Source organism: Equus caballus, chromosome 11 (assembly GCF_041296265.1).
Source record: "Equus caballus isolate H_3958 breed thoroughbred chromosome 11, TB-T2T, whole genome shotgun sequence".
Lineage (NCBI taxonomy): Eukaryota > Metazoa > Chordata > Mammalia > Perissodactyla > Equidae > Equus > Equus caballus.
In genome coordinates, this window is record NC_091694.1 from 23845445 (window position 1) to 23869631 (window position 24187).

Below are 24187 nucleotides of genomic sequence, written 5' to 3' on the forward strand. Positions count from 1 at the left end.
TAATAGCCTTATTAAGGTATATGCAATATTGACATATAATAAACTGCACGTATTAAAATGTATGATTTGATAGTTTTTTTTTTAAAGATTTTATTTTTCCCCCTTCTCCCCAAAGCCCCCCAGTACATAGTTGTGTATTTTTAGTTGTGGGTCCTTCTAGTTGTGGCATGTGGGATGCCGCCTCAGCGGGGCCTGACGAGCAGTGTCATGTCTGCACCCAGGATTCGAACCAGTGAAACCCTGGGCCACCGAAGCAGAGCGCGTGAACTTAACCACTCGGCCATGGGGCCAGCCCCTGATTTGATACATTTTGACCTATGAGTACAGCCAGGATAATGAACATATCCATCACCCCCAAAACATTCCCTCATGCCCTTTTGTAATTCATTCCTTTCCTTCTCCCCCATCCCCAGGCAACCCCTGATCTGCTTCTACATTTTTTGATATGTAGTATTTTTATCATTCAGATTAAAATATTTCCTGATTTCTGACCCATGGAATGTTGAGATGTATCTGGAGATTTTGTAGTTTTGTTTTTTTTTAAAGATTGGCACCTGAGCTAACATCTGTTGCCAATCTCCTTTTTTTTTCCTTCTTCTTCTTCTCCCCAAAGCCCCCCAGTACATAGTTGTAGGTCCTTCTGGTTGTGCTATGTGGGACAGTGCCTCAGCATGGCTTGATGAGCAGTGCCATGCCTGTGCCCAGAATCTGAACTGGCGAAACCCTGGGCCACTGAAGCAGAACATGCGAACTTAACCATTTGGCCATGGGGCCAGCCCCGAGATTGTGTAGTTTAACGGTTCTATGGTAAGGAAACATACTACAGTCATGTGTTGCTTAATGATGGGGATATGTTCTGAGAAATGCATCATTAGGTGATTTCATCATTGTGCGAACATCATAGAGTGCACTTACACAAACCTAGATGGTCTAGCCTACTGTACACCTAGGCTATATGGTACTAATCTTATGAGACCACAGTTGTATACGCCGTCCATCATTGACTGCAACATCGTAATGCAGCTCATGACTGTATATGATTTTAGTCCTTTGGACTTTAAGACTTACTTTGATATGGTCAGTTTTTAAAATGCTTGTGTGTGCTTGGAAGGAGTGTGATTCTGTAGTTGTTAGGTGTAATGTTTTATATATGTCTTACTGTGTCGTTTGTCTGTTAATTTTGTTTAAATCTTCATTTTTACTGATTTTTCCCCCTGCTTTTATGAATTATTGGTTAATATTTTTTCTCATTCTTTACCTTCACCCTTTCTGCATCCTTATTTTAGGTATATTTCATGAAAACAGCTCATTGCAATTTTTTTCTTTTTAGTTCCAATCTGAAAATCTTTGTCTTTTAAATAAAGCATTTAGTCCATTTACATTTAATGTAATTAGTGTTATTTGGCTTTAAGTCTACCATTTTCTTATGTGCTTTCTCATATTCTTTTAATTAGAAAAGTTTTTTTAAATTGTTTTTGTTGTTTTTTGATGTATGTCACTACCCCAGGAATTACAAGGTCTGTCCCTGACTTTAAAATATCCAGTATTAATTGATCATTTTGCTCTTCTCCTGGACAATATAAGGATCTTAGAGCACTTAGTCTCCATTTATCTCCCTCTGACTTACATGCTGTTGTTGTGGTGTACTTTAATTTTCTTTTTTTTTTTTTTTTGAGGAAGGTTAGCCCTGGGCTAATGTCTGCTGCCAATTTTCCTCTTTTTGCTGAGTAATATTGGCCCTGAGCTAACATCCGTGCCCATCTTCCTCCACTTTATATTCAGGATGCCAGCCACAGCATGGCCTGCCAAGTGGTGCCCTGTCCGCACCCGGGATCCAAATCAGCGAACCCTGGGCTGCCAAAGCAGAACGTGTGCACTTAACTGCTGCGCCACTGGGCCAGCCCCTAATTTTCTTATATATATATTTTTATTTATTTTAAAGTCATAAAATGTTGGTATTGTGTTATGTAGTATAATGTTCATTTAGCTTTACCCAAATTTTTGCTGTTTTTGTTGTTCCTCATTCCAGCAATCCTGCTAGAATTATTTTGTTTGAAGGATGCCCTTTGTAATGTTTAGTATGTGTCTGTTGTTGGCAAAGTCTCTGATTTTGTTTCTTTGGAGATGTCTTTTTTTAAAGATTTTATTTTTCATTTTTCTCTCCAAAGCCCCCAGTACATAGTTGTATATTTTTAGTTGTGAGTCCTTCTAGTTGTGGCATGTGGGACGCCACCTCAGCATGGCTTGATGAGTGGTGCCATGTCTGCACCCAGGGTTTGAACTGGCGAAACCCTGCGCTGCCGAAGCAGAGCATGCAAACTTAACCACTCAGGCATGGGGCCAGCCCCCTCTTTGGACATATCTTTACCTTACGTTTTAACTTTCATTTTAAATTCCTACTTTATTGAAGAATAATTTACGTACAATAAGATGTATTTTTGGTGTCTATTTTGCATTTCAGTGAGTTTCAACTGATGTGTAAACCAGTGTTATAATCGTCATTTTTGAAGATTATTTTAGCTGGCTATAAAATTCTAGCTTGGCAGTTGTTTCCTTTCAGTGTGTTGACTATTTTATTCCACATCATCTTCATTCCATCATTGGTCTTAAGAAGTTGGCTCTCAGGCTATTCCTTTAAGAGTAGACCTCCCCCCAGCCTCCCCACCCCAGCTACTCTATGTCTTTGGTTTTCTGCGATTTAACCATACTCTGCCTGTTTGGATTTCTTTTTACATAGCCTGCTTGGGATTTAAAGGGTTTGGTGAATCTATGGTTTAGTCTCTCTTAAATTGTTTCAGAATGGTCTTAGTCATTATCTCTTTAGATACTACTTCTGCTCCATTCGGTCCTCTCATCTCTACTACTGGGATTCCAGTTAAATGTATGTTCAGCCTTCTAATAGTATCCTCCATCTTTCTTACCCTTCCCTGTATTTTTCATCCTTTTTTCCCTGTGTGCTTTGTCTTGGATCTTTTATTCTGCCTTATCTTCCAACTCACTAATTCTTTCCTTAGCTGTATCTAATCCACTTTTAAGATTGTCCATTGAAGGTGTGTTTTGTTGCATTTTTTATTATTGTATATTTTAGTTCTATAATTTATTTTTATAAGTGTGCAAGATTTTTTGTTTTGTGTGTGTGTTTTTAGCTTCTCATTCCCTGCCAAATTTTTCAAGCTTGGCTTTTATCATCTTGAACATAGTAAGAAGGTATATGAATATATCTACTAATATCTAGGAGCTCCTGTTTTATTTTATTGCCTGTTATTTTAGGTCTTTTCATTCAATTTGTCTTGTCCGCTAATGTGCCAAGTTTATTTGATTATTGGATGTTGAATTAGGAAAATTAAAATTGTGTGGTCAAAATCAATGATGTTTTCTTCTTCTAGAGAGGATTTTTCTTTACTTCATCTGGGGGTCACTAGTACTCAGGGGTAATCTTTTTCCAATATCAGGGATTCAGATTTTCTGAAGTCTTATTGCATTCCATTTATGGGCTAGTTTTCTTCTTATTCACCTTTACTATGAAGTTATCAACTTTTGAGTTCCAAGTCCAAAGCAGGAGGTGGTTTCTCAAGGCCCTCAGTCTTGATGGGCCCTGGATTCCAGGATTTGTCCCTGAGGCCTACCAGACTCAGCCTCTAAGGCATGTCTGCCAGATCGACAGATAACTCCAGAACAAAAGTGGCTTGGCATACAAATCCTTGTCTCTGTGTTACTCTAATATTTATACTGCTGCTGAGTCATTTTAACTAAATACCCAACAGTCATTTATTAAAAATAGACATACTTTAGAAGGAATTTCTTTGTTGTCTTGGACCTGATTTATATTTGGCACATGGCTAATCCTCTTTAGAGTTTTCAGATAGCCTATGGGCTAGACCATCACTATATTATATAAATAGTAAATCTATCTCAAAATATGGAAATGTCAATATAGGTACTGTTTGAACTGTAACTGTGCATATACTGGAAGGGCTCTTCTGCCCCAGGGTGAGAAAGAGGTCCTCTTGGAGCCTTGCAAAGTAAGAAGTATCTCTGAGTTCTTAGTTCCATGTTCTCTGTAGGCTGCTTTGGAATTCCTCCAGAATGGTGTGTTTTCTTTCCCATTGCAAAACTATTTGGGACTTTATGAAGAAGCAAAGTATGTTCCAAGTAGCAGATGGCTGTGGCAAGCCTTTGTTGAACTGTAAATTCTTTTTCACTCACCACGAACTGCTTTCTAAAACCACAGAAACAATATGGTAGGTAGGTTGCCCTCTGAATAAAAAAACAAAACCTCATCATGTGTGTGCTCTAGTGCTAAACTATACGGCATATGTGGACTATATAGAATTATGTGGGTTAGTTTGCCTGTTATTTATATATAGCAGTGCCTTGGAGGAAGAGACATTCTGAGTTCCAAATAGACAATTTATAAGGGAAGTTTTAAAGTACAGTTAAATTGGAACTTCTGATATTAGAAGTTTTAGAAGATTTTGTATTTGTATCTCATAATACCAGGCAGAACTCATTAGAGGCTTGTGTAGATGACTTAAGCAATAACAACTTTGGCTGACCTTATTTGTGTATTTTTTTTCTAGTTCAATCTTTTTAAAAATGTGGCCTCCTGAGTGTACCATCTTGTATTTTTCTAACTTCCTTTTCCATGATTAAATTTTATCATGTTTAAACATAAAGGGGGAAAAAGTGTTTCATGGCTCAACTAATGATTTACCTTTCAATGCAAGTTGTCGTGCTCAAGTATTAATATAAGAAGGCCTTTTTAACACAGAGAGAGGAAGGGAAGAGATTTTGTGTGTTTCTGTGTGTGCGTGTGTGTGTGTGTGTGTGTGTGTGTGTAGACGGCTAACAAAGTTCAATGGAGTGCAGAAGACGTGCTGTTGTTCTAAACTTAAAACTTATTGCTTCGGCCAAATTTTCTTGGTGAAATACCAACTTTAGCTAATTCTAAATTTCTTTTTTAATATAAATGTAGCATCTTACAAAAAACTGCTTTGTACTTTGCTTGTCTTGGAGCTTGTTATAAATCAGTACGTAAAGAGCTTCCTCATTTTTTAAAGAATTTTTATTGAGTTTATGATAGTTTACAACCTTGTGAAATTTCAGTTGTACATTATTGTTTGTCAGTCGTGTTGTAGGTGCACCACTTCACCCTTTGTGCCCACCCCCTACCTTCCCTGTCCCCTGGTAGCCACTAATCTGTTCTCTTTGTCTACATGTTTAACTTCCACATATGAGTGGAGTCATACAGAGATTGTCTTTCTCTATCTGGTTTATTTCACTTAACGTAATATCCTCAAGGTCCATCCATGTTGTTGTGAATGGGACGATTTTATTCTTTTTTATGGCTGAGGAGTATTCCATTGTATATATATACCACATCTTCTTTATCCAATCATCAGTTGATGGGCACTTAGGTTGCTTCCATGTCTTGGCTATTGTAAATAATGCTGCAATGAACATAGCGGTGCATGGGACTTTTGGAATTGCTGATTTCAGGTTCTTTGGATAGATACCCAGTAGTGGGATGGCTGGGTCATATGGTATTTCTATTTTTAAATTTTTGAGAAATCTCCATACTGTTTTTTATAGTGGCTGCACCAGTTTGCCTTCCCACCGGCAGTATATGAGGGTTCCTTTTTCTCCACAACCTCTCCAACATTTCTTACTTTTTGTTTTGGTTATTTTTGCCATTCTAATGGGTGTAAGGTGATATCTTAGTGTAGTTTTGATTTGCATTTCCCTGATGATCAGTGATGATGAACATCCTTTCATATGCCTATTGGCCATCCGTGTATCTTCTTTGGAGAAATGTCTGTTCATGTCTCCTGCCCATTTTTTGATTGGGTTGTTTGATTTTTTTGTTGTTGAGTTGTGTGAGTTCTTTATATGTTATAGAGATTAACCCTTTGTCGGATATATGACTTGCAAATATTTTTTCCCAGTTAGTGGGTTGTTGTTTTTGTTTCAATCCTGTTTTACCTTGCCTTAAAGAAGAAGAGCTTCCTCATTTTTTTAATGGTTAAATAGTGTTCCGTGGAATGAGTTTATCATAATTCATTGAGCCAGTCCTTTGCTGATAGACATTTAAATGGAATTCTATGCTGCAGTGCACAGTATGGCATATGTCTAACATCATTTTGCACATATGAGAAGGTATCTAGGGTAAATTCCTGAAAGTGGAATTGCTGGGTCAAAGGTATGTATATTTGTAATTTTGAGTGATATTGTCAAATTGCACTTCATAGAGATGGTACCAATATCCACCAGCTTGTTAAACCTTAGTTCCACATCTTTTCAGTTTTTTTGATCTTTGTTAATCTGAAAGGTAAAAAATGGTTATCTTGGACCTGGCCCAGTGGTGTAGTGGTTAAGTTCTCATGCTCTGCTTTGGTGGCCCAGAGTTTGTGGGTTCAGATCCTGGGCATGGACTTACACTGCTCATCAAGCCATGCTGTGGTGGTGTCCCACATATAAAGTAGAGGAGGATTGGCATGGATGTTAGTTCAGGGACAATCCTCCTCGAGCAAAAAGAGGAAGATTGGCAACAGATGTTAGCTCAGGGCCTACCTTCCTCATACACACACAAAAAAGTTATCTTGCAATACCTTTACTTTGCATTTCTTTACATTGTAAGATTAAGAATCTTTTTGTATATTTTTAAAGCCATTTGTATTTCACTTTTCTGTGATCTGTTTATATCATTGCCCGTTTGTAATTGGATGTTGCCCTTTTTTACTGATTTTTTTAAAAATGAAATTTTTATGTGTAGAGGAAAGTAACTTTTTTTCATCATAAAAGTTGCAATATTTTTTCCTCAAGTTGTCGTGTCTTCTGATTTTGCTTAGTCATTTTTATAATGCCAAAGTTTTTTGCATTAAATTTATTTGTTTCTTTTATGATTTCTAGATCTTAAGGCATGTTTAGAAAAGCTTTCCCTAGCTAGAGATTATTTTAAAAATCGGTGTTTTTATAGTTTTAGTTTTTATGTATAAATCTTTGTTCCATCTGGAATTTATTTTGATATTAGATATAAGGTACAGATCCAACTTAAATTTTTGCTCCAACACCGTTTATGGAATAATCTACCTTTTTCCCACATCCCAAATGCCACCTTTGTTGTATACTGAATCACATATGTATTTGATTCTGCTGCTTACTTTCTGAATCTGTTCTGGTGAACTGTCTCATTATTCCTGAGTTTATTGTAACTTTGTAATATGTTTTAGTATCTGGTAGAGCAGACCTTCTCATTACACTTCTTTTCAGAATTCACCGTTTCTCTTATTTGTTTATTTATTTATCTGAGGAAGATTAGCCCTGAGCTAACATCCACCACCAGTCCTCCTCTTTTTGCTGAGGAAGACTGACCCTGAGCTAACATCTGTGCCCATCTTCCTCTACTTTATATGTGGGACACCTGCCACAGCATGGCTTGCCAAGCAGTGCCATGTCTGCACCTGGGATCTGAAACAGCGGATCTGGTCCGCCGAAGCAGAACATGCGAACTTAACTGCTGTGCCACTGGGCTGGTCCCTTTATTTATTTATTTTAAATGCTGCGGATCTTTTTTTTTAAGTCATTCTTAATGACTTCTCCTTCTTCCTCTTCTTCTTCTTCTTCCTCTTCTTCTTCTTCCTCTTTTCCTTCTTCTTCTTCTCCTCCTTTTTTGTAAGGAAGATTGGCCCTGAGCTAACATCTGTTGCCAACTTTCCTCCTTTTTTTCTTCTCCCCAAAGCCCCAGTACATAATTGTATATCCTCGTTGTAAGTCATTCTAGTTCTTCTGTGTGGAATGCTGCCACAGGATGGCTTGATGAGTCATGCGTAGTGCCACACCCAGGATCCGAACCAGCAAACCCCAGGCTGTCAAATCGGAGTGTGTGAACTTAACCACTGGGCCACGGGGCCCGCCCCCACTTATTTATTTTTTGCATATGAACATTAGAGTCATGTTGTCCAATTATAAAAAGAAAAAATTTGTTGCTACTTTTATTGAGATCATATATGTAACTTAAAGAGAATTAAAAATGTTAAGATGTATCCATAACTAAGAATATTATTTTACTTTCCGTTGTTTGTCTTTTGTGTCTTTAAGTAATGTTTAAAATTTGCTTCATGAAGATTTCTTTTTTTATTGAGGTAACTGTTATAATTTATTATAACTTTGTTATAACTTATAACATTATATTTCAACTTCTGTGTAGACTATGTTGTGTTAACCACCAAGAGTCTAATTTCTATCCGTCACTGTACAAATTTGCCCCTTTACTCCTTTTGCCATTCCCTCAATTCCCTTTCCCTCTGGTAACCACCAACCGGTTCCTGTCTCTCTTTGTAAAGATTTTACACATTTCTTATTAAGTATATTCCCAGGTATTTTCTACTTTTGTTGCTGTTATGAATGGAACCCACTCTTTGAACAATCTAACACTTCCAGAGCAAATATTATCTTCTAAGGTGCTTAAGATAGATCCCTTTTTGAATCAACAAATCGTGTTGTAACTGGAAATTTTACCCCTAGCCGTAAGTCCCCATTCATATAACATTAGTAAAGGTGGTTTTTCATTAATATATCTTGTATGGGTAGTACTGATGATCCCATGACATCATCACTTAGTCTATTGCTTTTTGAAGTGATTCACTCTGCTAATATTTGATGAATATACTATGTACCAGAAACTGTTCTGGCATTGCAGGTAGGGTGGTGGAGAAAACCACGAATCAGCATTCCACATACATATATTCGATTTGGAAAGATAGACAATAACTAATATGTAATGTAAAGTAGTGATAAGTGCTCAAAGATCATAGTAAGAGAATGTAGAGTGAAAGTTGTTCTTTAAGGTGATGGAAGAGATCTCTAAAGAAGTGATTTGCGCAGAGACCTGAGTGACATAAAATGTGTAGATACCTGGAGAAAGAACTTTCCAAGCAGTTGCAGAAACCCTGAGCTTGGAGAATGCTTGTAGTCTTTGAGGAACAATAAAGAGGCACCAGCAGCAAAATATGAGTTCCAGTTGTTGCTCCACATCCTTGGCAACATTTTTGTTTTCTACCTTTTTAGATTTAGCCTTTCTACTGGATATGTAGTGGTATGTCATTGTGGTTTTAATTTGCATTTCCCTGGTGACTAATGTTGTTGAGTACTTTTTCATTTGCTTTTAGACCATTCATATATTTTCCTTTGTGAAATTGTTCAAATCTCCTGCCCATATTTTATTTAAGTTGTCTATCTTTTTGTCATTAAATTGTAGAAGTTTTTATTTATATTTTGGATATAAGTTCTTTGTCATATATATATATAATGATATTTTATATACATATAAAATAAAATATTTTCTCCTTGTCTGTGGTTTGCCTATTCATTTTCTTAAGTGTGTCTCAATAATCACAGACTTCAAATATTAATGAAATCTGAACTACCAAATTTTTTCTATTATGGTTAGTGCTTTGTTTTGTCCTCTCTAAGAAGTGTTTGCCTAGCTCACGCTGGCTTAGCTTTTCATTCTGAATTTTGGGACTCCATTAGAGGCTTTGATCTCAGTGATTACTCTGACTGCTGTGTGAAGAATAGACTATAAGGCAGCAAGAGTGGAAACAGACCCGTTAAGAGGGTATTGTGGTCTAGGAGAGAAATAATGGTGCATTGGACTGGGGTTGTAGTGGTAGAGGCATTGAAATCTGAGATTAAAGGTATAGGCTATTGAATTTGCTTATTGGATATGTGGTATGAGAGAGAGACAGACAAGGAGGGGGACAGTTAGGCTGATTCCTTTTTTTTTTTTTTTTGAGGAAAATAAGCCCTGAGCTAGCTACTGCAGTCCTCCTCTTTTTGCTGAGGAAGACTGGCCCTGAGCTAACATCCGTGCCCATCTTCCTCTACTTTATATGTGGGACGCCTACCACAGTATGGTGTGCCAAGCAGTGCCATATCCACACCTGGGATCCGAACCAGCGAACCCCGGGCCACTGAGAAGCGGAACATGCGAACTTAACCACTGCGCCACCAGGCCAGCCCGATGATTCCGTATTTTTGACTTGAGCCACTGGATCAGTGGTGTTGCTGGTTATGGAAATATCCAAAACTGCAATTGACCAAAGTTGTTTCCAACTCTAATGTGTGTTTGCCAGGTAGTATGTTGTTCAATATGAAATAATTGGAAGAGTTTCCCATACTACAAGAGCCTTTTTAAGAATTCTAATATATGGTTATTCTTGGGGCCAACCCCGTGGCCAAGTGGTTGAGTTTGCGTGCTCCGCTGCAGGCGGCCCAGTGTTTCATCGGATCCTAGGCGCGGACATGGCACTGCTCATCAAACCACGCTGAGGTGGCGTCCCACATGCCACAACTAGAAGGACCCACAACTAAGAATATACAACTATGTACCGGGGGCTTTGGGGAGAAAAAGGAAAAAAAATCTTTAAAAAAAAAAAAAAGAATTCTAATATATGGCTATTCTAAGAGAGAATTTTGGAGGGAATTTTGCTCTTTTTTGTACACATTGTAATATAGTTGATACATACATTTGAAAGCATATGCTGCAAAATGGAATCTAGCAATAGGAAACTTGATTGTTTCAATTATACAAACAAGTTGGCTTTAGTGTACCTTGATGGAGATGGTCTTTGACCATAGAACCTCAGAGCTACAATAATGCTGTTTGATACATCTAAGTCAGAAAAGTACATTCTTAAGCATTGAGGTAATTCTTGGCTTCCTTATAGGCTAAGTATCATTCTATTCCTGGGATTCAGGTTAGAGCAAATCTCGAGTTTTTGTCAGCAAAAGTCATTGTTTCAGTAGAGATTTCACCAGTATTGTATATATGCAGTCTTGAGTTTCTGTTCAAATTTAGGAGCTAGCTTATGATAGTAGAAAGAATTTTGGCAGTACAAGTAGGAAGGGAACTGAGTCCTAGTCCAGCTATATGACCTTAGGCAAATCAGTAACTTTATGTATCTCATTTTCTTTATCTGTAAAATGAAGAATAACTGATTAAAGTTCTTTTAAAATCTGAAATTACAGTTTCTTACTGGTTTTGTAAAGAGTTTAGCCTTATAAAGACATGTTTGAACCATGATGATATTAGAAATATCAGAAATTCAATTCTTAGGCGATTCATTTAAAAAAAAGAATGAATTGTGGGCATCTTTCCTGGCTCATAGAATGTTGTTAAATCTTAATCACTGTTACCCATATCAAGCTTAAGCCTGTGACTGATAAGCCTACTACCTCTCTCTCTCTTTTAGTAACAGTTTCTTTTGGTTTGTTTGTTTTTTAAACATTGATACCTTAGCTAATATGTGTTGCCAATGTTTTCTTTTTTTTCTTCTGCTTCTCCCCAAAGCCCCACAGTACATAGTTGTATATTCTAGTTGTAGGTCCTTCTGGTTGTGCTGTGTGGGACGCCACGTCAGCATGGCCTGATGAGCCGTGCTAGCTCAATGCCCAGGATCCAAACTGGTGAAATCCAGGGCCGCTGAAGTGGAGCACAGAAACTTAACCACTCGGCCACGGGGCTGGCCCCTAGTAACAGTTTTATTGAGATATAATTCACATACCATACAATCCATTCATTTAAAGTGTAGAATTCAGTTGTTTTTTATTATATTCATAGAGTTGTGCAGCCACCATCAGAATCAATTTTAGAACGTTTTCATCACTACAAAAACAAAGTATCCATGAGCAGTTACTTCCCATTTCCCCTCAACCTCCCAGCCCTAGGCAACCACTAATCTACTCTCTGTCTCTAGAGATTTGCTTATGCTGGACATTTCTTATAAATATGTGGCTTTTTGTATGTTTTTTTTTTTCATTTAGCATAATGTTTTCAAGCTTTATCCATATTGTAGCATATATCAGCAGTTCATTTCTTTTTTGTTGTCAAATAATATTCCATTGTATCCATTTTATCCATTCATCAGTTGATGGACATTTGGGTTGTTTCCACTTTTTAGTTGTTATGAATAATGCTACCGTGAACATTTGTGTATGAGTTTTTGTGTGGACATATGTTTTCATTTCTCTTGGAAATATACCTAGGAGTGGGATCTCGGGGTCGTATGGTAACTCGTTCTTTAATCTTTTGAGGAACTGCCAGACTGTTTTCCAAAGCGGCTGCATCATTTTACATTCCTACTAGCAATATATGAAGGTTCCATTTTCTCTGCATCCTCCCTTACGCTTATTATCTGTCTTTTTGATTGTAGTCATCTTATTGGGTGTGAAGTGGTAGCTCATTGTGGTTTTGATTTGCATTTCCCTGATGGTTGATGATGAGCATCTTTTCATGTGCTTATTAAGGCTACCTCTTTGACTTTTCATTTGGGATGTGATGTGATATGGTTGGAAATTGATCTACTTAGTTCTTTCCCTAAAGTGTCAACTAAACATTATAAAGTATCAAATAAGCAGTCTCTTCTCACTCCTGGTAGAGAGGAAGTCAAAGCCTTAATTTAATCCACACACCTGTTTTCACCTTCTTTATTTCTATAAAATGTAACAACAAAGAATTTTACTGGAAATAAATTCGATTTAGATCTTAGTTGGAATTGTTACCTATCTTTGGGTGGGAACAGAACTTTCACTGATATATCTTTAACACTGAAATCTTGGCCTTTTGCTCAGTCTTTCAGATGTTCATGAGGAAGACTGCAACATAGAAAGCTGTGTCATAGTCATACAAAGATGAAAATGAAGCAGGGCTGGTAATCTGGTAGAAAACCTTTTCACAGTTACAGTCGCCCTATTTCCCTTATGTCATAAAAATTTTGTGAATTAATAATATAGGATGCATAATTGGTTTTTTTTTTTGTTTGCGTAATTGTTTTTAAGGAACTTATTTAACTTAGATCATATAGCCTAAAGTGACACTTTTGTTAATAGGAACTTAATGTATTAAATTAAGAATATTTAGTTTTAGTAGAAATTTTGCTCTTAAAGATGTTAATTGCTGCAGTCTGAATTTGGTTATATCAGTCCAGTCAGATTTGTGAAGTAATGTTTTTTTTTTCCATTCCAGAAATACATGCTACAGGATTTAACTATCAGAATGAAGATGAGAAAGTCACCTTGTCTTTTCCTAGTATTCTCCAAACAGGTGAGACATGGGGCTTTTGTAAAATTCCGTGATGAGTACTGACATCTTACTTGTTCCAAAGAAATTTATTGTATGCCATTTTTTTCCCCTCATTGTTTTAAGCAGATTAAGCATTAAGACAAGCTTTTGAAAGAGTCAGGTTCATTGTAACTTTTGGCCACCAGGAAAAAAAAAAAAAAAAAAAAAACCAGACCAAAAACTAATGATCATTCTACCGTAGAACATAATGCATTTTTTTCATCTTTTCAGTTTCAGCTTTTAAAAAATACATTTACCTAGCTCCTCCTTCTACTAATTGAATCCACATCTCTGAGATGAAAGTCCCAAGATGATTTTGATGTACAACCAGAGACTAGATAGATATGCCAGTGAGGGTGTAGAAGGAAAGATTTGTTGATATGTTACTATTATTAGATATAAAAGCTCAAGGAAAATAGAAGACTTTCTGAACTCAGTGTCATGGAAGAAATTATATACAAATCAATTGGTAAAGCACTAAGGCTTTTATTAATGAGCAAATGCAAAGCAACAGGTAATTTGTGTGAAAGAAAATTCAAATAACTAATAAACATGTGAAAAGATATTCAGCCTCCTAGTAATGAAAACTATCAAAATAATGCTTACTCATACATCGGTTTTTGCCTGTCATGTAAGCTGAAGTTAAAAAAAGATTCTCCATGATGTGACTGCCCTGATGTTTATTACCGATGGGAGTGTAAATCCATATAATTTATTTGGAAAGCAGTCTGGCATTATGTATCAAGAGCCTGAACATGTTCACATCTCTTCACCCAGCAATTCTGGTAATAGGAATATATCCTAAAGAAAAATCCTAACTATAGGAAATGCTTTATGCCTAGAAATGTCTAATGAGACATTACTTAAGGTAGTAAAAATTAGAATTAATATATTTGTCCAACACTAAGGGAATAATTAAGCCAATTGTGGCATATCTGTATGCTTAAATATATATAGCAATTAAAAGTGAGGTTTGTGAATTCTTATAACACAGTAGGTGCTTATTATAGAGTAAAATTGAAAAGCAGAATATAAAATTACGTATACAAGGTGATGAATCATATCTCTAAAATGGTACAAATAATGACATATCTGGGTGTTGACGTAATTGATGATTTTTATTCTTATTTCTGTCTTTCTCTTGTTTCCATAGTTTTTATACTGAGAATATATTGCCTTACTGTAAAAGTATTTTTAGAAAAATTTTAAATTGGAGAAGTTTGTCTTTTATTTCAGTGCTCTTAGAGACCTTTCGTTTTGCCTTTTTCTAATTAGGATTTTTTTACATGTAACTTATAAAAATAAACATTTTGCCATGAACATGTATTAAAAAATACTGAAGAATATAACATGAAAATTGTTTCCTCTCTCTGACTCCTTCTACTTCCATTGTTTGGTAAATTCTTGCAGAAATATTCTGTGTGTAAGTGTATGTGTACATTTTAACCCACAAATAGAATCACAAATCTCAGTGATTTACAACCAATATTTCTTGTTTACATATGGCCTGAGGACTGCTAACCATCTGCAGCCATATTGCCAACTGTACTGAGCTCTACTCAGCTCCCAAGTCTTCTCATTCCAGGACCTGCAGTGAGCAGCTACTATCTGCAGCATGCTTCTCTCCTAGGGCAGGGGGCAGAAGCTCAGGGATGGGGACAGAGCCAAACCATAGACAGATTTAAAGCTTCTGCATGGATGGTGGTGTACTTGATGTTCGCTCATATTTCTTTGGCTGAAGCAAGTAGCATGGACAAACCGAAAGTCACCGGAGCAACAGTTACCAGACATTTGATAAAACTTCTAATGTGAAAGAGCAAAAAGCAAAATAATAAGTATAATAGAAATATAGGAACTTGTAAGAAGCAAAGGCAAATGAAAAGAAAGTCTCAAAGACACTGAAATGAATTAATATCCTTAGAGATATTGTTAATATTATATTCATTAAGCAAGAACAACACAGAATACCATCAAACAGAAAGAATTAGAGAAAGAAAACTTTTGGAAAGCGTAATACAATAGAAATTAAAAACCCAGTAGAAGTTTTTGAAGATGAAATAGAGGAATTTTCCGAATAGTAGGAAGATTTGAGGACCAGTCTACTAGACAGAGCCAACATCCATCTAGTAAAAGAGAGAGAAAATGGAAGAGGAAATTGTTAAAGACACAAAACAAGAAAATTTCTCTGAACTGATGGGCTAGGAACCTTTAGTTTGAAAAGTTACATCATTGAGAGGGACTAATTCAATAAATGTAAAAAGTCCCATACCAAAGCAAATTTTAGAACTTTTGGGGATAAAGTGAAGCTTTCAAATACCTTCTATCTGAGGTGAGGGAGTTGGGAGGAAGGTAGGAAGGCTAGCAGATTACCTTCAAAGTTCAGGGATCAGAATAGCAGACTTGTCACTAGGAGCAATGGAAACTAGACTCGAACGAAGCCCTTCCTGCAAAATCGTGAGTGAATCTGACTTTCAACCTAGAATACCATGGTTACCCAAACTGAATTTAAGGAGAGCAAAATAAAGATATTTTCAGATTTGCAAGGTCATAGAAAACTTAATGCTTTGTAAAAGATGTAGGAGTGGGAGATGTAGTTTAGCTGAACTTTACTTTCTATAGTAAAAAGAAAATAATATGTAAAATTGAAAAATGGAGGCATAGCTATATAAGCAACATATTTAGAATCACAGAGTTGCTACTAGGGGCAGTATTAGGGGTACGGTAGCATTGGGCAGGGGCCTGCAGCTTATACATGTAAGCCTGTAGTACTGTCTAAATTTTAAACTATGAGCTATTACTTTGATAGAGATAAAATAAAAGTTAAAATCTATATCATCACAGCTTACATTCTGTGTTCATACTGTGTAAGGATTAAAGTCAGTAGCAAAAGATAAAAAAAATCCCTTCTCATATATTAGGAAAAATTATACCTCTGAAAATTCCCAAGTTAAAAAAGACTTGTTACAGAAATTAGAAAGTATTTAGAACTGAATAATGAAATTACTACATATCAAAACATGTGGGATGCAGGTAAAACATTGTTCAGAGAGGATATTTAGTTAAGAAGAAAGACTGAAAATTACTTAAGCATCAAGATAAAGTTAGACAAAAAGAACAGGTAACTTGAAGAAAATAGAAGAGAGAAATAAAGATTTAAAAGCAGAAATTAATGAAATAAAAAATGAAGAAGAGAGGAGCAAAAAATATTTTAAAACTGGTTTTTTAAAAATAGTCCAAGAAGATACATAAACCTAACATGTATAGACAAAAAAAGATAGCATAGATTCAATTGTTGTTCTGCATTAGGAAATATATCATATATTAAATTTAAAAAATATATAATTTATTAAATAAAAAATTATCAAAAGAAGCCAGAATGTATTTGTTAGAATTCACCAGGTAAAAATAGACAGAAACTCCTGGAAGATGTGTGTGTGTATTATATGTATAGATGTATATATGTTTGTGTGTGTATGTATAGTACACATATGTGTCTACTGAGTACTTAATCTGTGCCAGGTACTGTTTTATGTGCATCACAAATACTAATTTATTTAATCCTTTTTGAGATAGATTCTATATAAGAATCTATCTATCTTAGATAGATTCTAACTAAGGCACAAAGATAGTTTAATTAACTTAAATAATTGCCCAAGGTCAACAGCTAATAAGTGGTAGAGCCTAGATTTGAACCCAAGTAGTTTAACTGTGAAGTCTGCACTTCTATGACCACATTATGCTTTTAATTTTTTTCTTTTTCTTTCTTTCTTTCGTCGTCGTCTTCTTTTTTTTTTTTTTGGTGAGGAAGATTGGCCCTGAGCTATCTATTGCAAATCTTCCTCTTTTTGCTTGAGGAAGATTGTTGCTGAGCTAACATCTGTGCCAGTCTTCCTCTATTTTATGTGGGATGCTGCCATAACCTGGCTTGAAGGAGCGGTGCTAGATCTGTGCCTGGGATCTGAACCTATGTAACCTGGGCAGCCAAAGTGGAGTGTGCAAACCTAACCACTACGTCATCAGGCTGGTCCCTTAATTTTTTTAATTAAATATTTTAAAAATATAATACATGGACATGGTTTGAATTCAAATGATATATAGTGAAAATTTGTTTGCCATTCTGTCCCTGTTTTCCTCTCTTGGCTCCACTCCTCCAAAGCAGCCAGTTTCCTGTGTATCCTTTCAAAACTGTATCTTGCTTTAGTAAGCATTTATGTATATACATAATATTTTAAGAACACAGAAGTTAACATGCCATACATAATATTCTGTACCCTTCTTCTTTTCCCCTTATGTATATAAGAGGTCATTTATTATCAGTGTATAAGAGTTGTATCATTCTTGATAAGGACTATTTACAGCAAACATGGTAAATTGTGAAGTCATTTCCTGATAAAAGCAGAAACAAGTCAGGGAAGGTTATGACCATTAGTATACTATAATTTGACAGAGTTTGGAGATTTTTAGCTGATATAACAATATAAGTAACTGATATAAATATTAGAATTTAAAAATCTTGCAGATATGACTATCGAATTATTACATATGTATAAATATCTGTTTGAAAATCATTGGCCTTCACATTTTCCCAAGATTCTCTGGGTCAAAGTTACCCAGTCATTCTTTGCTTTAAGAATGAAGTCCTTGGGGCCAACCCAGTGGCATAGTGGTTGGCTTCACATGCTCTGCTTTGGCATCCTGGGGTTCACGGGTTCTGGTCCTGGGTGAGGACCTACACACCACTCGTCAAGCCATGCTGTGGGAGCATCCCACATACAAAAAGTAGAGGAAGATTGGCACAGATGTTAGCTCAGGGACAATCTTCCTCAATCAAAAAGAGGAAGATTGGCAACAAATGTTTAGCTCAGGGCTAATCTTCCTCACCAAAAAAAAAAGAATGAAGTCCTTATTTTTTCAAGGTTTAATAGGTTGTACAAGTGGTCTATCTTCTGGTAATGGAGTAAATATTGAACAGTATGAGGAGGACGTTAGTAACCTTTGTGTTTAGCCTCATCAAACTTAACAGTCATGCCAACCATTGTCTGGCTAAGTAAAACATCATCTTTTCTGAAATTGGCACCATTCTAGAATAGTGGTTAAGTTACCATAATCTTTGTAAACCTAACAATCTCAGAATCAGTGGTTAAGGATCCTCTAAAGTGCCATTTATCTGGAGAAACACTGAAAGATATTAACATTTTGAAGAGTGAAAAATAGGATCATAAGAAATGGTGACAACAAAGGCAAAGACCTTTACTCTCTTTTTATATAAATTAATCTATCTTTAATTCTATAGCGTTTAGTAGGCTTAGCAAATTTTTATTAAAGTATTTCAAGATCTACTTCAGGTTTTACAACACTTATACTCTCCTAAGCTTTAAGCAAATAAGGTTTCTGGTGGAAGTCCCAATTTTTCAGTTGTTTAATTTATAAATGAGTTTATTGTATGTTTTAAAAGGTTTACCACCCGAAATAGATAAATATTGAGGAATATTTATATTTGGAATATATATAATTTGAGGAAGGAATGTAAAATATGTGTGCAAATTGGTATAAAATTAGACAAACTGGTGGTCAGTTCTTCAATATGGTGTAAATTTGATAAGTGAAATTTATCAAGAAGTCCTTTTTCCTCCTGTTCTTGCCATAAAATTCTACTGTATTAATAGTAAATACTTAGCATCTTATAATGTGACACTAATTAAATTTATTCATTATTTTTTAAAACTTTAACTTCTATTTTGTTTGAATTTCAGGCAATAAGCCTTCCCGATACTTTGTGTTTTGTTTAGAAGTCCACTTTTGGGAAGTGATCGCTATCAATATCTTGTTATGGTTTGATGGCCTTGGAGATTTAAAACCGAGTAAAAGTGTTCGCAGCCTTTCTTATTTAGTTATGAGTTTTAAATCCACTTTTATTCCAAATAGGGAAAGTTGAAAGTAGATTTACCACGGAATATGAGTTACATGAAAGACATCCTAACAACTGACTTCGTGAACACAGACTGGCCAGCTCCATTTATGGAATTGTAACAGAAAGTTCCATCACATAGTTCTCTTTAAAGGAAGGGGGTTTTTATATCTATAATAGATTATATCTATTAGATATTTCTCCTAAACTTCATTAATGTGAATACATCTCCTTTTTAAAAAATCAGTGAATTCCTAAAGAAGACAGAAACTTTGTGTTATTCATAGTTCAATTCTTTAACATCCATCATCTAGAGGTCTTTCAGGTTCTTTTACTCTGTTCACATTTACTGCCCCAGTAATCTGTCTAATCTGTTTCTCTTTAAAAGAAAAAAAGTATTCACTGTCCCTTTAGACAGAATGTCTGATGTTTTAAAAACAGCAATCACAAGCGTCTGTTCACTTGCGCTTCAGTTGTTGTTTTGTTTTTCCCAGCATGATTACTTTCAGAATGTGGCACTTTCTTTACTGAAATTTTCACTTGAAATTACTTTCAGAACCAGTTTGAGGCACAGAAGACACACTAAATGTTTTATGTAGAAACAGTTTACAGTTGATCATTCACTTATTCTGTAGACTTGGACTCTGCATGACTTCTAGACCTTTCAAAAAAGAATATTCAGTTTTGGAAGGTGAAAATTTGACTTTGACTTTGAGAACATTCAAAAGGATTTGTCAGAGAGAGAGAGTCAAGAGCATTTTGAACAGTGTTAATGTCATTGCTCTATAGCATTCCAAATGACAATTTAAAACAGGATAGAAAAGTTTTGATATGATTGGCTAATCACTTTATAGTCATACTATATATTTGATTTTTCAGACTCCCGTGCTCTAGATCCTCTTATAAATAGGCACTTTAAAAGGATCAATTACAAAGTCAACATTTTGGGGGTTCTTTTGGTGACTTGATTTGTAAAATGTAGAATGGGATTATTTTGTCATGCATCTGAATTTAGTAGGTGACTACTAGATAATAATTATGATCTTTGTTAATGAAAGTATATATACTCACAAAAACTCCCATTTTGTTTAAATTGCTTTTGCTTTTTTTTCTTTGAGGAAGATTAGCCCTGAGCTAACTATTGCCAATCCTCCTCTTTTTGCTGAGGAAGACTGGCCCTGAACTAACATCCATGCCCGTCTTCCTCTACTTTATACGTGGGACGCCTACCACAGCATGGCTTTTCCCAAACGGTGCCATGTCCATACCCAGGATCCGAACTGGTGAACCCCGGGCCGCCAAGAAGCAGAACATGTGCACTTAACTGCTGCACCACCGGGCCGGCCCCTGATTTTGCTTTTATACAACAATAAACTATATATTCAGGTTGCATTTTTATTTGCATTTAATACTTATTGGTTAAATGTATTTCTTTAATATTATTGGATTTCAAATGATTGAGGTGACTGTAAGAGTTTGTTTTATGCCCTTTTGCTGATCAAATCATTGGTCTTCCCTACAGTTTCTTACAAAAGTATGGAATCAGTGTTCCATTTGGACTGAAAGGATAATGTCTTGTCTTAATGCTAGAATAATTGGCATGAAGTCATCTAAAAGGATCAATTTACATAGCATAATTGGCAGAGAGCATGACTTTTGGATTAAACAGGCCTATGTTTTTATCTCATTCTTACTACTTACTAATTATGTGACCTTGGGCAATTTATTTAACTTTTCAGCTTCAGTTTCCTCATCTGAAAAAAAAATGGAAACAATACCTACTTCCAGGTTTATAAAATTTTTTTTCTCTGCTTTTATCTCCCCAAACCTTCCCTGTACACAGTTGTATATCCTAGTTGCATGTCCTTCTAGTTGTGGGATGATAAATATTTTTAAAGCACCATGCATAATAGCATGTCATAATTTAATAGTAAATATTTGTTTCCTTTCCTGTTTTTATCTTCATGTGTTGGTAATTTGAGACTAAGTTAACAAAGTTAATGAACTTTCTAAGCAGTCACCCTGAACATGCCTTTAGGGTTTACTTTAGGCTTAGTCTTTAATAAATACTGTGTTCTCTCCATTGCCAGGAGGATTATTTGAGAAAGGAAGGAACAATTTGAACATTGTAAATACCAACTGAATTAACGTCATAAGGATATATTTTGGATAACTTGTACTTAATATCTTCATAAAAATGGTTTTCATTTATCTTCAATCACAGGTACAGGAACCTTAAAGATAGATTTTGTTGGAGAGCTGAATGACAAAATGAAAGGTTTCTATAGAAGTAAATATACTACCCCTTCTGGAGAGGTGCGCTATGCTGCTGTCACACAGTTTGAGGTATGATATGCTTCTCTAAAATATTATGATCTTAAATTAGACGTCTGACAAAGGTCTCTTCTATTATTTTTGACTATTTGAAGTTAGGTGCCTTTGGCCATAATTATACTCATGAATTTCAATATCTGAATTGCTTTTATACTGTGTATCTTTCTTTTCTCTCTCTCTCGTGTGCTTTTTTTTTTTTTTTGGTGAGGAAGATTAGCCCTTAGCTAACATCTGTGCCAATCTTCCTCTATTTTGTATGTGGGACGCTGCCACAGCATGGCTTGATGAATGGTGTGTAGGTCCATGCCCAGGATCTGAATGCAAACCCCAGGCCATGAAATGGAGTACTTGAACTTAACCACCACACCACCAGGCCAGCCCCCGTACCTTTCTTAATTAAAATTATCCTCTTAGTATTTGACACTTGTGGTTTTCCTACTAAATTCATAGTAATGCTGTTGTATAGCGTTCCTTTGCTCCTTTGACATGTCCTTTGTTTATCTTATTATATGTGCTTTCTTGGATTTATCAAGTATTTGCAAGTTATATAGCTTGTTTTGAATTTGTGAGTGGTACTTTTAAATGTGAAGTCTAATTAAATTTATTCCTGTAAATTTCAGTATAACAAAACAGTTGATCATGTTTATTTTTATGTTTCTGGCTGTATCTCTGTATTCTTTGTTTTTCATACCTAAAATTTTGGATCTACTTTACTACTAATTTATCTTACCTGGTATATCTTCTCTTTCAAGAATTTTATGTTGCTTTCTGTTTTAAAACAACATTTGCTGCAGCTGTTTTGGCTTAATTCTGTGTTTAAATCGTTCCAATGCTTATCTCTAGCCCTTTTGAGTACTTCATCCTTGACTGGTTGGCTGGAGTACATCTCCAAATAGTTTTTTTAAGGGAGTGTATATGGGTGATATACTTCCTGAGTCTTTTCATATCTGAAAATCTTTCATTTGCCTTTATACATGACCAGTTTTACTGGTTTTGTAACAGATTTGTTGGTGAAAAACAAAGAAAAAAGAGCAGTCCCTGACATCCACAAGTTGTCCTAGCACTCACAGCTAGTCCGTGTTTTTCTCCTGTTGGACATAAACAATATCCTAGAACACTAACCTCAGACAGGGTTACTCTGAGACCATGATAGAGTGAGACAAAACAAGGGCACTTCATAGTTTCATCCAGGCACAGGCAAAAACAAGGGCTGTGCTGTGCACAAAATAACAAACTCCCTCTCGGTTAGAATGAGTGACAGCTGCTGCTTCACCAGTTACAGTTTTAGGCCTGCTCTCGTCTGCCCTTTCTATAAATAAGATTTATTGAGATACCTACTCATGGAATTGCTTCCACTTTCTGGCACCACCCAATTTAGAGCGAATCCCCTTTTCCTTGAATCCCCCCCTAAATCACCCAACCAAATCCCGAATCATATAATAGGTTCTTTCTTACACTCTTACTGAGAGGCCTCATGGTTCCCTTTGGTGTGAGTTCTCTCTTGCTCCAGTGAGTAGTAAACTTAGCTTGCTCACCTATGACAGTAGTCCAGTTAGCTTACAATCTTTCTTTCTCAAAGGTGTGTACATATTATTCCAAAGTCTTTCACATCTCATTTTGTCAAGGGGAGGAGTCAGATTAGAATGTTTCTTCTCCCTTTGTAGGGTAGCATGTTCTTTTGTTGTGCTTTGTTCTCTCCCTGGTTGCTTGTTAAATTATTTCTTTGTACCTAAAAATTAAAAATTTTCACCAGATGTTCACGTTTCATTAACTTTCACATAGTAATTGTTGAACCCTATTGATGTTTAGATTCAGATCTTTCTTCAGTGTAGCAAAATTTTCTTCTATTAGGGGGCCAGCCCCGTGGCCGAGTGGTTAAGTTCGTGCGCTCTGCTTCGGCGGCCCAGGGTCTCGCCAGTTTGAATCCTGGGTGCGGACATGGCACCGCTCATCAGGCCATGCTGAGGTGGCACCCCACATACCACAAGTAGAAGGACCCACAACTAAGCATATACAACTGTGTACCAGGGGGCTTTGGGGAGAAAAAAGAAAAACTAACTAAATAAAATTTTAAAAAAAATTTTCTTCTATTGCATCTTCCTTGTGGTTTGTGCTCTGATGGCTTCTTCAGGAACATCAGTCAATAATCTCATCTGTGTCGTTCATTTAATTTCCTCTAGTGTAAATTCATTTCTCTACTGCTGCTGCTTCTAATTTAAATTTTTCTGTGCTACTATTTCTTTCCTTACACTCTTACTTTTCAGATGTCTTTTGTTCTCCTTTTTTTTTTTTTTTTTTTTTAAAGATTGGCACCTAAGCTTAACAACTGTTGCCAGTCTTTTTTTTTTTTTTATTCTTCCCAAAGCCCCCTGGTACATAGTTGTATATTCTAGTTGTGAGTGCCTCTGGTTGTGCTATGTGGGACGCCACCTCAGCACGACCTGATGAGTGGTGCCATGTCTGTGCCCAGGATCTGAACCAGCAAAACCCCGGGCCACCAAAGTGGAGCATGTGAACTCAACCACTCGGCCACGGGGCCAGCTCCTTATTTGTTCTTTAATAGAATTTATTTAATTTCTTTGAGAGTGCAATCAGCCATCTAACGTTTTTCCTTGGAGAAACCCTTTTTCAGAAGTATATGCTTCCTCTGCCTCTGCATATTTTGTTACTTCCTTTCCTGATACAGAATCTCATCGTTGGTTCTATTTTTTAATTTTGTTGTGTTTCTTTCCTTTTTTTTTTTTTTAAAGATTTTATTTTTCCTTTTTCTCCCAAAGCCCCCCAGTACATAGTTGTGTAATTTTAGTTGTGGGTCCTTCTAGTTG

At 36.0% G+C, this 24187-nt stretch overlaps 1 protein-coding gene across 1 annotated transcript in view; it reads left to right on the forward strand.

The window, feature by feature from the left end:
• Positions 1 to 24187, forward strand: part of NPEPPS (aminopeptidase puromycin sensitive) — a 93410-nt gene that overhangs the window by 36839 nt on the left and 32384 nt on the right. Inside the window, exons 4-5 of the mRNA XM_023652653.2 lie at positions 13025 to 13102; positions 21253 to 21374. Coding sequence (XP_023508421.2) covers positions 13025 to 13102; positions 21253 to 21374 — 200 coding nt within the window. The remainder of the gene's footprint in view (positions 1 to 13024; positions 13103 to 21252; positions 21375 to 24187) is intronic.